Consider the following 13,856-nt stretch of genomic DNA (forward strand, 5'->3'; position numbering starts at 1 on the left):
TTCCACAGAAATGCTGCGAGTCACTTAGTGAGATCACATATGATTGACTGAAAATATGGCTAGCGATAGCATCCTTCTGATTCTGACCTAAGAAGGAATCTAAAAATACAACAAAAACGCTGTTACCTGCACATGCTGCGTTCTCAGCTCTGATGTAGGCTGAGAGCCCACACCCAGGAACCAAATATAGGGGAGAGATAAATATACTTTACAAAAATATAAATTCAACATGCAACAATTGCAAAGATTTTACTGAGATGCAATTGATATGAATCAGTCGATTGAAATAAAATCATTAGGCCCTAATCTATGGATTTCACATGACTAGGAATACAGATATGCGTCTGTTGGTCACAGTAACCTTTAAAAAAATGGGCCTCACAATAAGCCTCAGGATCTTGTCACGGTATTTCTGTGCATTCAAATTGCCATAGATAAAATTCAATTGTGTTCGTAGTCTGTATCTTACGCCTGCCCATATCATAACCCCACAACATTGATGTGGCCCTAGGCTGTGACAAGACAATTAGATAAGATGGCGCCGAAGAGCAAAGAAGATGGCTGACGTTTTACATGCTCCTAACCAACTGTGCTATTTTGTTAGTTTTTTTGCATTATTTGTAACTTATTTTTTAACTTATTTTGTACATAATGTTGCTGCTACCGTCTCTTATGACCGAAAATAACTTCTGGACATCAGAACAGCGATCACTCACCTCGAACTGGAAGAAGCTTTTTCCTTTAACGAGTCCGACGAGAAGGATATACTGCTTTCCTGGGAACAGGCTCAAATCCCCGTAATTTGCGTGAAGAAAAGACAGAGGAAAAGGGGGTGCAGTTCGGACTGCCTTCTGAGAATCCGTAGGCAAGCGAGTAAACTCCCACTGCCATCCGTTCTACTGGCTAAAGTGCAATCATTGGAAAATAAAATTGATGACCTACGATTAAGACATAAAAAACTGTAATATCTTATGTTTCACCGATTCGTGGCTGAACGACGACACGGATAATATAGAGCTGGCGGGATTTTCCATGCACCGGCAGAACAGAGAAGCTACGTCTGATAAGACGAGAGGTGGGGGTGTTTGTCTATTTGTTAATAACAGCTGGTGCGCGATGTCTAATATTAAAGATGTCTCGAGATATTGCTCGCCTGAGGTAGAGTACCTTATGATAAGCTGTAGACCACACTATCTGCCAGGAGTTATCATCTATATTATTCGTAGCCGTCTATTTACCACCACAGACCGATGCTGGCACTAAGACCTCACTTAACCAACTCTATAAGGCCATAAGCAAACAATAAAATGCTCATCGAGAAGCGGCGCGCCTAGTGGCCGGGGACTTTAATGCCGGCAAACTTAAATCAGCATCCCAAATTTTTACCAACATGTTACATGTGCAACCAGAGGGAAAAAAACTGTAGACCACCTTTACTCCAGACACAGAGATGCATACAAAGCTCTCCCACACCCTCCATTTGGCAAATCTGCCCATAGTTCTATCTTCCTGATTCTTGCTTACAAGCAAAAAACTAAAGCAGGAAGTACCAGTGACTCACTCAAAACGGAAGTGGTCAGATGACACGGATGCTACGCTACAGGACTGTTTTGCTAGCACGGACTGGAATATGTTCCGGGATTCATCCAATGGCATTGAGGAGTATACCACCTCAGTCATCGGCTTCATCAATAAGTGCATCGACGACCTCCACAGTGACCGTACGTACATATCCCAACCAGATGACATGGATTACAGGCAATATCCGCATCGAGCTAAAGGCTAGAGCTGCCACTTTCAAGGAGTGGGACACTAATCCGGACGCTTATAAGAAATTCTGCTATACCCTCAGACGAACCATCAAACAAGCAAAGCGTCAATACAGGATTAAGATGTAATTCAAGTTCCTTGGTGTCCACATCACCAACAAACTTTCATGGTCCAAACACACCAAGACAGTCGTGAAGAGGGCACGACAAAACCTTTTCCCCCTCAGGAGACTGAAAAGATTTGGCATGGGTCACCAGATCCTCAAAAAGTTCTACAGCTGCACCATCGAGAGCATCCTGACCGGTTGCATCACCGCCTGGTATAGCAATTACTCGGCATCTGACCGGAAGGCACTACAGATTGTAGTGCGTACGGCCCAGTACATCACTGGGGCCAAGCTTCCTGCCATCCAGGACCTATATAATAGGCGGTGTCAGAGGAAAGCCCATAAAATTGTCAGAGACTCCAGTCACCCAAGTCATAGACTGTTTTCTCTGCTACCGCACGACAAGCGGTACCGGAGCGCCAAGTCTAGGACCAAAAGGCTCCGTAACAGCTTCTACTCCCAAGCCATAAGACTGCTGAACAATTAATCAAATGGCCACTGGACTATTTACAATGACCCCCCCCCTTTTGTTTTGTACACTGCTGCTCCTCACTGTTTATTATCTATGCAGTCACTTCACTCCTACCTACATGTACAAATTACCTCAACTAACATGTACCCCCGCACACTGACTCAGTATCGGTACCCCATGTATATAGCCTCGTTATTGTTATTTTATTGTGTTCATTTTTTTTGTTTTTTATTCAGTTTATTTGGTAAATATTTTCTTAACTCTTCTTGAACTGCACTGTTGGTTAAGGGCTTGTAAGTAAGCATTTCACGGTAAGGTCTACACCTGTTGTATTTGGCGGATGTGACAAATAAAGTTTGATTTGACATCAGCAAACCGCTCGCCCACACAACGCCACCACGTGGTCTGCGGTTTTGAGGCTGGTTGGAAGCACTGCCAAATTTTCAAAAATTACATTGGAGGCGGCTTATGATCGAGAAATGAACATAAATTTCTCTGGCAACAGCTCTGGTGGACATTCCTGAAGTCAGCATGGTCTCTCAAAATTTCTGATATCTGTGGCATTGTGTTGTGTGACAAAATTTGCACATTTTAGTGACCTTTTATTGTCCCCAGCACAAGGTGCATCTGTATAATGATAATGCTGTTAAATCAGCTTCTGCATATGCCACACCTGTCAGGTAGATGGATTATCTTGGCAAAGGTAAAATGCTCACTAACAGGGCTGAAAAAAATGGTGGGGAGAAATAAGCTTTTTGTGCTATGGAACATTTCTGGGATCTTTTATTTCAGCTCATGAAACATGGGACCAACACTTTACAAGTTGTGTTTACATTTTTGTTCAGTGTATATAAGTGTTAAGACTGGGAAGGAAGTTCTCCCCAGGTCAGTGCTACAATGGTATGTGTGCACACACGCACGCACGCACACACGCACACGCACTCACACGCACTCACACGCACTTATAGCAGATCAGAGGACAATTATCAGTGTGGATAGATTATCCACCAAATTCCAGCAATCCAAAAAAAGGCTTGGGAAATCCCCTGTGCAAGCAGCAGGACGCTCTCCGCTGCTCATCTGATTTCCCCTTATCACATTACCTGTCAAGGTCAGCTGCTGTGCACTGGATCACTGACAAACAGCATCCTGCAGAACGTTCGCTCTAGTGCAAACACACACAGTAAATTACAAAAACCCATATTGTCACCAGGATATTTCACTTATACCCTGATGCCAGAAAACCAAGATGTCATCTGTAGTAGGAGAATCAGCCTCTCCAAAACAGATAGACATATTTGTGTCCTGTAACCATCCTCCATCCACTACCGCTGCACCGCTAGGCTATACTACAGGGGCTGATGACCTCTGAGCTCTTCACAGTCCAGGATATCAAATCAAATCAATACTAGCCATATTAACTCCTCTCCACAATCCCCCTTCACAACTCCTCACAAGGCAGTAGTGATTGCAAAATGTATTGAGAAAATTCCAGGGAACACTTACTATTGTCAGGAAGTCTGCTGCCTCTTCCACAGCCATGTTTCCCCCTCTCGCTCTGCAGTTCAGGAGTGAAACCTGAGCTATCAATTAGTTCTGGCCCAGGCAGCACCACACACAGCACACAGTACACAGAACAGGGAGTGGGACAGGGAAGAGCAAGGTACCATTGTGTCAGGTGACCAAGTAAAAAAATAAAAATAAATGCCAACCCAGCAAAACCCCAAATAATGCTTCCTTCCACCGCGTGGTCGATGCACCACGGAATGAAGGGATGGAGGCAGAGAGGAGAAGAGGTGGGCTTCTGTATCTAACCTTTCAGGAGAAGTAAACAATCCCCTCTGTCAGTGTTTGTCTCTCTCTGACATATGAAAGGACACACGTCAAATCCCCTATTCCCTCTCCCTCCCTCTTTCCCTCTCTTTCTATGTAAACAAGGGCAAATCCCTTCTGCTTCCCAGAGCTCACCCAGAATGTACCCTAGAGAGGGGAGGGTAGAGGACAGGAAGTACACCATGACTTACCATATTAGTAGATAGCACTTTCTCCTCCTGTCTCTCTCTCTCTCTAAGGCTCTCTCAGAGGGGGGTAAATGGAATCGTGATATCCAAGGATAGGGAGGGAGGGAAACATTGAAAATAGCAGCTGAAACAAATACTTTTGCTAAAAGGGGTTGACTGGGCCATGTCAACCCACTCTCTCTCCCTCTTCCTCCGTCACTGCCATCATGAGGCTCTTTATTGTCATCCTGCTTATCAGCTCTTTTTCCCCACAAAGGGAGTGTGTGTACATGCGTGCATGCGCGTGTATTTCAGGGGGCTCCCTATCCAAACAACAGGGAGGTGGGGGGGACTGGTGGGGACCTGCAGGGCAGAACAATGCCGCCAGACGCTATTTTAGGGGGCTGGGAGGCACAAGTAGCCAATGGGGACAGTTTGAGGAAGGATTAAGGGGCTTTCCCCCGGTATTAAGGACACACCATCCTCCCACCAACCCCTTATCACACACCCCACGTACTGTAGATCAGCCAGGAGACAGCCTGTGCCCCACAATTTTGCATCAACCCCCAGGCTGATCTCTATCACTACCCCCCACAACCCCCGTCACCATACTATATACACTGATGTTTCCATATTGATGCTACAAACAATGATTCTTGGTTTTGTTTCAGCTTTGAACATTCCTTTTTTATAGTTTGGGGATTATTTTGTTTGTTAGGCATCAATACTATTGCAACGTGTAAGTGCACAGCTCCAAGATGCACTAACGAGAGCTAAGGGAAATGTACCCCTTTGAAAGCCATGTTTCTGATCATAAATGCTTCATTCAGCTCAGCGGATACCATCAGAGCCATGGAAAACATTGGAGAGCATCAGACTGATGGAATACTGCTTGATCTTCTCTCCAAGGTGATTTTGTTGGACCACCTCTGACAAACGCAGTTCATCAACATGAGACTAGAGGCACTTATTTATAGACCAGCAAGTCTTTGTTCTGCCAACTCTGCAGACAAGACACGTCCCCCCCAACACGTCCAATCCTTCAGCTGGGCTGTCATTGGCTCTCACAGCTCTAGAAGAATGGCCTCCCATGCATTCTGGGTAAGTACAATGTCTGCTTAAAAAGCACACAGCGGAGTACGTCACAGACTGTGGTGTGTCATGGAACAGTCAGCTGGAACACGTAACTTGTAGATCACAGCTGGGCGGTTAGAGTGTTGGACCAGTAACCGAAAGGTTGCTAGATCTAATCCCCGAGCTGACAAGGTAAACATCTGTCTTTCTTCCCCTGAACAAGGCAGTTAACCCACTGTTCCTAGGAAGTCATTGTAAATAAGTGGAGTGGAGGAGGAAGAGAGTCAGTGGAGGAGGAAGAGAGTCAAGCCTACTTTCAAGACATTATCTCCCACACACACTCACTGTAAATCAACAACCATTACACGAGTGAATCAACTCTGCACAGCAACCTTGAAGACAACATGCAGTATCATGTCATATGATTTCAATGTAGCCTACTGTCTGATCAAATTACATAGAAAATCATTTAATAGTGATCAATAAAAATTACATGACGCACAACCCTTTTTTAGGGCAATCAGGCCAAAAACAGAACATTGCCTTTTAAAAAATGAATTTGAACTGACTGGTGGCCTTTGCGTGTGCTGCACTCAGATAAAAAAAATTATAAAGAAAATATGCCTTCACAACGAGTTGAGAGATAGCATGCACTGTATAACAGCGTCCAGGACTCAGAAGATAAGGCTGTTCTCTTGGTATTGTAGAGCTCTTGGTAGCAGCTCAGTATGAAGACAACAAAACTCCAAACTATGAGAGTACCCAACATGATTTTAATCTCACCGTAAAGCACCTCTTTTAATAAAGGTTCTACCAGTGTGGTCCTCCAGAAAGTCAATCATTGAATTCCAGAACACAGCATCTGTGAAAAACATCAGTCAGTTATAGTATTTGTTCCTCGGGATCTTTTTACCCCTCGGCTGAACAAACATGAATCCAAACTATAGAAAATGATATAGGCTATAAAATAAAACATCACAAAATCTAGATTTTAAATATAGAAGCCATCCAGGAGGAATACTCATGGGGAGGACTTGTGTAGAGAACCAACCAGAGGACCAATATATTTAATGCAGGGATCTGGCTCAAGGGCACAACAACACTAATACACCTGGGACATGAAACCATCAGAGAAATGGGGATGGAGAGGAGAGGAGAGAGCCACAGGCCATCCCCTGGCATGGCTCAGTGCTACAAGAGCACACAACCCCTATGCCAAGAGAGAGGAAACTCAGAACACTAGACATTGACAGAGGTTGTTTCAATTTCCTCAACGTGTACAAGTCTGGGATAGTAATGGTGCAGGGAATCCTCATGCAATTCCAGCAGGACTTTTACGGGGTCAAAGAGAGAGCACAGCAGGAAAAGCTCTATCTCTCTGTGACGACTCCCCATCCTGAGTCACTACTTGATCACACCTCTTCAAACTGTCCTGCAGACGAGGAAAGTCACCCCCCCAGCACTGAACACACCCAGGTCCCACAACTGCACTGCTTCTCCATCATTGAGAGGGATACATTCACAGAGCTGGAGAGAGACATGGTGGAGCTCAGAGAGCTAGTCCACACAATCCAGACAGAACAAACCCATAATACAGACCAGCACAACAACACCTCCCCAACAAGACCCAGAGGGCAGAAGGTGGAGATGGACGACTGCCTAAGAGAGCTGGCTGCTCTATGGACTGAGGTGAGAGAACTTAGAGGCACACATGGCACTGAAGGACGAGGTCAGAAAGCTGAGGTGTGACAGAGATAAGGATACTCCCCCAGACAAGCCAGCAGAACAGCCCACCTCATACCCGGAGCACAACTCACAATGGGACAGACAACACAGGACCCACCAACTCAACAGACTCCACCCCCTCCTGTCAGTTCCCCTGATAGACCTCCTGACAACCCCCACACATCCACTGAGGACACACAAAAGCCAGAGATTGTGCTCCTCATTGACTCAAATGGCAATTACATTCAAGAGGATAAACTTTTTCCCAAACACAAAGTGGTAACACTCTGGTGCCCAAACACTGGACATACCCTGTAGCTGTTGTCAGAGGACAGACTAGCGTCCCCCAGCCACATCATAATTCATACGGGCACAAATGACCTGAGGGCCCAGCAGGAAAGGGAGGCAACAGCACTCAAGGGAGTGATTGAAAAAGCTTCTTCCACTTTCCCCAACGCACAAGTGGTTATCTCCACCCTACTACCACGAAAATACTTTCTCCCTGCCTCCATACAGCAGGTTGAGTCGAGTTTATTTTATTTTTACAGGGACAGTGCACATTAATCAACGTTTCGGTAAAAGTGCCGGTTTTAGCCAGCCGGCTAATTTTCAACCGCAGTCCCTGGGCAGGTTATTATGTGAAAGCAAGCATTTTGCGAGACTGTGCCTCAAAACCTAATGTCTACCTGGCCCACCACTCCACCCTGAACTTGAACAGCGTTTACGGCCAGGTCCACCTCTACAAGGCAGCAATCCCAACTTTTGCCAGGACCCTGAAGGACGTCACCCTCAACCGTAGCCTCAGGACCTCACACAGGAGCAACAGAGCGAAGGACACCCTGCCCAGACCTGAAAGACGCCCTCCCGAAGGACCTGCACCGAGAGAACCCACACCAAGAGGACCTACACCCAGACCATAGCATCACCAGCCACATCCCAACCAAACCCTGGCCAAACCCTATATACCCCCCATATCAGACCTATGTCCCTTCTGCTCACCCCATGCCCCACGCCCCTGCGGCAAGGACCTCAACATGACAGCAGGACATATGCCCAAGCCGTGAGTAGAGCAACAGGCCCAACCCACACTATTACACCCGCCCAAGTCCCATCCTACAACCTTAGGAGGTATGTATCAGATGCTCAACATGCTCTGCTCACACCTACTGTGATGGTCCGTGCCTAAACCACACAAAAACAACACTAGACACTATGGAACACAAAGCTTTTACTATCTCATCCTGGAATATACAAGGTTTGAGGTCATCTGAATTTGGCCTAAAGAGCAGGAACCCAGACTTCATCAAACAAAATTGAAATACAGACATTGTCATCCTACAAGAAACATGGACAGACCAGGTTACAGAGAGCTGGTAGTCCCATCCACCAAACTACCAGGTGTGAAAGAGGGAAGAGACTCAGGGGGTATGCTAATTTGGTATAGAGCAGACCTAACCCACTCTATTAAATGAGTCAAAACAGGAACATTTTACATCTGGCTAGAAATTAATAAGGAAACGATCTCAACAGAGAAAAATTTCCTCATGTGTGCTACCTATATCCCCCCAATAGAATCCTGATACTTTAACGATGACAGCTTCTCCTTCCGAGAAGGGGAGATCAACAATTTCCAGGCTCAGGGACATGTACTAGTCTGTGGTGACCTAAATGCCAGAACTGGACAAGAACCCGACACCCTCAGCACACAGTGGGACAAACTTCTACCTGGAGGTGACAACATAACAAACAAAAACGGGTCACAACTCCTGCAGCTCTGTTGGACGTTGGATTTGTACATAGTCAATGGTAAGCTTTGAGGGGACTCCTATGGTAGGTACACCTATAGCTCATCAGCAGGAGAACTGTAGACTACTTTATCACTGACCTCAACCCAAAGTCTCTTAAAGCATTCACAGTCAGTCCACTGACACCCCTATCAGATCAAAGCAAAATCACATTCTACTTGAACAGAGCTATGCTCAATCATGAGGCATCAAAGCCAAAGGAATTTAATAATATTAAGAAATGCTTTAGATGGAAGGAAAATAGTGTGGAAATCTATCAAAAAACTATTAGGCAACAACAAATTCAATCTCTTCTTGACAATTTCCTGGACAAAATGTTTCACTGTAATAGTGAAGATGTTAACTTGGCAGTAGAAAACCTAAACGGTATATTTGACCTCTCAGCTTCCCTATCAAATCAAATAATGTCAAGCAGACAACCTAAGAAAATTAACAACAATGATAAATGGTTTGATGAAGATTGTGCACCACAAAATGAAGTGGAAACATTGCTGCACTTCCTAACCTCCTGCCAAATGTATGACCATATTAGAGACACATATTTCCCTCAGATTACACAGACCCACAAAGAATTAGAAAACAAATCCAATTTTTATAAACTCCCATATCTATTGGATGAAATACCACAGCAGCAAGATTTGTGACCTGTTGCCACAAGAAAATGGCAACCAGTGAAGAACAAACACTATTATAAATACAACCTATATTTATGTTGATTTATTTTCCCTTTTGTACTAAGCTGGAGGGGGACAAAGCAACACAGCAAAACAACAGAGAGCAAATGATAGAGAAGCAAAAGAATATTCTGTATCAGGAGAAAATGTGAAGTCAGGAGGAACTGTTCTACTGTCACTACGCATCCAGGCTGAGTGTGAGTAGAGGGGAAATCTGCTGACATGGGTGTCATATTATTTCAAAACTTCACACATCACTCACTATGTAGCTTTACACAGAGAGAGAGAGAGAGACAATGGATGGTCTGCATTTTTGGACTCTTATCAGCAGCCGGAGAGAAAGGAAGAGAAGATTTAGCCTAGAATGTATAGTAGTACGGTATGGCAGGAATCCAGTGACATCATCACATTCCGTGCAGTGACCTGCAGGGCAGTGTGTGTGCTGAGCGGAGGAACACCGGACTCTAGTGGAGGATCCATGACAATGCCGTCATTAACATAACATAACAACCTGCCAATGGAAATGCATCATCCTCTCCCAGTCAGCCAGGTGCCAGGCGGAAGTAACAAAGCTGCTGTTCACTGCTCCTACTAGGCTTGATGGTGCCATGGATGATACTCCCTAGGGGGCAAACAAGCTTTCTGTAACACTACCTTTTTAAAGGAGGTCCACATATAACTGTGACGATAACCTTGTAAAACCATGAAGGCTTGGTGCGCTACATAAAAGGAAATTACTCCTAACCAGGGACAATAATTACACCCAATCTTGGGTGAGTACGGAGCGTAAGGGAGCAATTGAGCATGTGTTTGTGCGTATGTGTCTGTTCGAGCGCGTATGGGAGAGAGCGAGAGGAGACAGTGAAAAAGACAGAGTACCTCTGCTATCACACAGCTGCAGCGGCCGACTGCTTTTCCCACACACCTCAGAGAATCACACATCCTCTCCCTTCTCGGCCTTTTCCCCCATTGGCTCTCTATACCAGCTTTCCATTAGATGTTGGAACATTGCTGCAGGGACTTGCTTCCATTCAGCCACAAGAGCATTAGTGAGGTCGGGGACTGATGTTGGGCAATTAGGCCTGGCTCACAGTCGGCGTTCCAATTCATACCAAAGGTGTTTGATGGGGTTGACGTCCGTGCTTTCTTTGTGCAGGCCAGTCAAGCTCTTCCACGCCGATCTCAACAAACCATTTCTCCGCTCTGGTGCGAGGCCGACTACTGAACACAACATATGACTTTGTTTTCAGTCTGGTAACTGGTGTGGCCTGTTGGTACATAAACCTTGACCCATACATTTGACTGTATTTCCTAATGGCAGTATGATTATGAATCAAAAGTCAATTGAGCCATTGAGGGGATTGCTGTATTGCGCTATACAAAAACAGCACTACAGTGGGGGACTGTAATATCTATCAACGCTACGTGTTCCACAGCAAGAAGACCTTCTTCCAGGTGCACTCATCTACTCACTCCCAGATCCATTATCATGCCTGTATAACTTCACAGCAGAGCCAGACTGTAGCAGGGCTTAGATGGAGCACTGTGGTTTACTTCTGATCAAAAGCTTTTCACTGCCTCCCGAGTGGTGCAGCAGTCTAAGGCACTGCATCGCAGTGCTAGAGGCATCACTACAGACCCGGGTTTGACCCCAGGCTGTATCACAACCGGCCGTGACAAGGTGTCCAATAGGGTGGTGCACAATTGTCCTAGCGTCGTTAGGGGAGGGTTTGGCCGGGGGGGGGGGGGGGGGGGGGCTTTACTTGGCTTATCGCGCTCTAGCGACTCCTTGTGGTGGGCCGGGCGCCTGCAGGCTGACTTGCGGTCGTCAGTTGAACAGTGTTTCCTCCGACACATTGGTGCGGCTGCCTTCCAGGTTAAGTGGGCGGGTGTTAAGAAGCGTGGTTGGCGGGTCATGTTTCGGAGGACGCATGACTCAACCTTTGCCTCTCCCGAGCCAGTTGGGGAGTTGCAGCGATGAGACAAGATTGTAATTGGATCGCAATTGGATATCAGAAAAAGGGGGATTTTTTTTAACAAAAAAATATAAGGTTTGGAAAAATGTATTTAAATGTTTTTTTCACTGTCTATTCTTTTTAACACAGTGGCCATCCTAAAATCCTAATGTTCCTAATGTTCAGCAGGTGCGATTGATAGTTACCTCCTTACATATATCCCTCTAGCGCCGGGCAGCAGAGACAGGAGTTGGAAGATGCCCCTAGACAGTGATCTAAGGTCACTTTAGCATTATATCATTAAGTGTATCTAGATCCTATAGATCTGTGCCTATGGGCAACTTCAACCAAGATATAACCTAGCCTGGTCTCAGATCTGTATGTGTGCATTTGCCAAGTCTTTTTCCACTCGTTGCCATATATGTTTGCCATGACAAGAACACAGCAGATGAGTTCTCCATTCAGATATGCTACAAGCCTAGAGATACCCTGCTACTCATCCCCCAGCTGATTGGCTGTCCCGAATGGAAGTGCAGTGGTGTATCAGTGATGTGCCCAACTCCAGATGATGCCCTAACTACGCCCCCCAACCCACCCCAGCCCTATCTGCACAGATGGCACACCTGGATCCACTCTTGCTGTCTCTATCCAGGGCCCTCTTGGCACTCTCTGTCCTAGACGGCTGCCTCTCCGATGGGGCACAGCCAGGATGACGACAGTGTGAGGTTATGGAAGATAGGGGGTGGAGACAAGAGGCCACCTCCCAAACACACACACATGCACACAAACACAACAATCTGTCAGGGACATTCGTTGTTTATTGACTCATTCTTCAACACAGCTGAGACCCTGTGGAGTTGATAAGGTCATTAAACTCTAAAACACTCACAGACACAGTATTTTTCTCACAATTCACTCCTCACTCCTAAGACAGAGTTAGAGTACAGCAATAGTAATCCTTCCTCAGTAGTATTCATATGATAACTTCAGGCTGATTAGTTTGTGGTGGAGGGTGATGTGGTGGAGAGTGATGGGGGGTGATGTTGAAGGTCTGTCAGTACATTGTGGGGAGGAAGAGGTCAGGCTAGAATAGATGGACCAGGTGCAATAAAATACAGTAGAGTATAGAGCTGGATGATATGGACAAAAATCCATATCGCATGGCTTCCCGAGTGGCGCAGCGGTCTAAAGCACTGCATCGCAGTGCTTGAGGCATTACTACAGACCCGGGTTCGATCCCGGGCTGTGTCGCAGCCGGCCACGACTGGGAGACCCATGAAGCGGTGCACAATTGGCCCAGCGTCGTCTGGTTTAGGGGAGGGTTTGGCTGGCCCGGGATATCCTTGTCCCATCGCGCTCTAGCGACTCCTGTGGGGGGCCATGCGCATGCACGCTGACACAGTCACTAGTTGTACGGTGTTTCATCCGACACATTGGTGCGGCTGGCTTCAGGGTTAAGCAAGTAGTGTACCAAGAAGCAGTGCGGATTGGCAGGATCGTTTTTTGGATGACGAATGGCTCTTGACCGTCGCCTCTCCCGAGACCATACGGAAGTTGCAGCGATGGGACAAGACTGTAACTACCAATTGGATACCACGAAATTGAGGAGAAAAAGAGCTCAAAATAAAATACACACAAAAAAATCCATATCGCGAATTGATGCGATAATGATAAATAGAACGTTAAGTTAATAACAATGTTCACCAGGTTTTAACATTTTTTTTATTAACTTTTAATCTACTACTAGTTTGATAGTTGATAGTTGTAGCCATCAATTGTCCCATTAATAATCACCCATATCAGCAAAATGCCTGCGATAAGTGAGGTGTCGATAATCGTCCCAGCTCCAGTACAGTAGCTAACCTCCACAAGATGCCACATCCGTCTCTCTGGCTTTATTACCCAGCAACATGTGGCAGCAGATTGAACTGAGTCTGAGTGCAAGTTTGACCATAATTCCTGTAAGTATTCAACACACTACATGTGATACTGTATGACGGTCAAATTCATTTGTGTGAGTCAAGGTGCAAAAACATGTGTTGACTCCAGGGTCTGTGTCCGTCTCTGGGTCTGCCTGCTAACTGCAACAACAGGCTCTCCAATCTCAGCGACAAAACTCTCTACATCAGTGGTTCCCAAACCTTTTATAGTCCCGTACCCCTTCAAACATTCAACCTCCAGCTGCGTACCCCCTCTAGCACCAGGGTCAGCGCACTCTCAAATGTTGTTTTTTGCCATCATTGTAAGCCTGCCACACACACACACTATACGATAC

The 13,856-nt window shown here is 45.8% G+C and overlaps 1 protein-coding gene across 34 annotated transcripts in view; it reads right to left on the reverse strand.

Annotated features, from left to right (window-relative positions):
• LOC139562325 (ankyrin-3-like) overlaps nt 1-13,856 on the reverse strand; it is a 116,224-nt gene that overhangs the window by 82,227 nt on the left and 20,141 nt on the right. The window contains exon 1 of one of the 34 annotated variants that reach the window (XM_071379950.1): nt 3,855-4,157. The exons of the other annotated variants lie outside the window; for them this stretch is intronic. Within the exon in view, the coding sequence (XP_071236051.1) occupies nt 3,855-3,890 (36 nt within the window). The 5' untranslated portion in view covers nt 3,891-4,157. Of the gene's footprint in view, nt 1-3,854; nt 4,158-13,856 lie in introns of those variants that run through there. 34 annotated transcript variants of the gene reach the window in all.

This window comes from Salvelinus alpinus, chromosome 32 (assembly GCF_045679555.1).
Source record: "Salvelinus alpinus chromosome 32, SLU_Salpinus.1, whole genome shotgun sequence".
Lineage (NCBI taxonomy): Eukaryota > Metazoa > Chordata > Actinopteri > Salmoniformes > Salmonidae > Salvelinus > Salvelinus alpinus.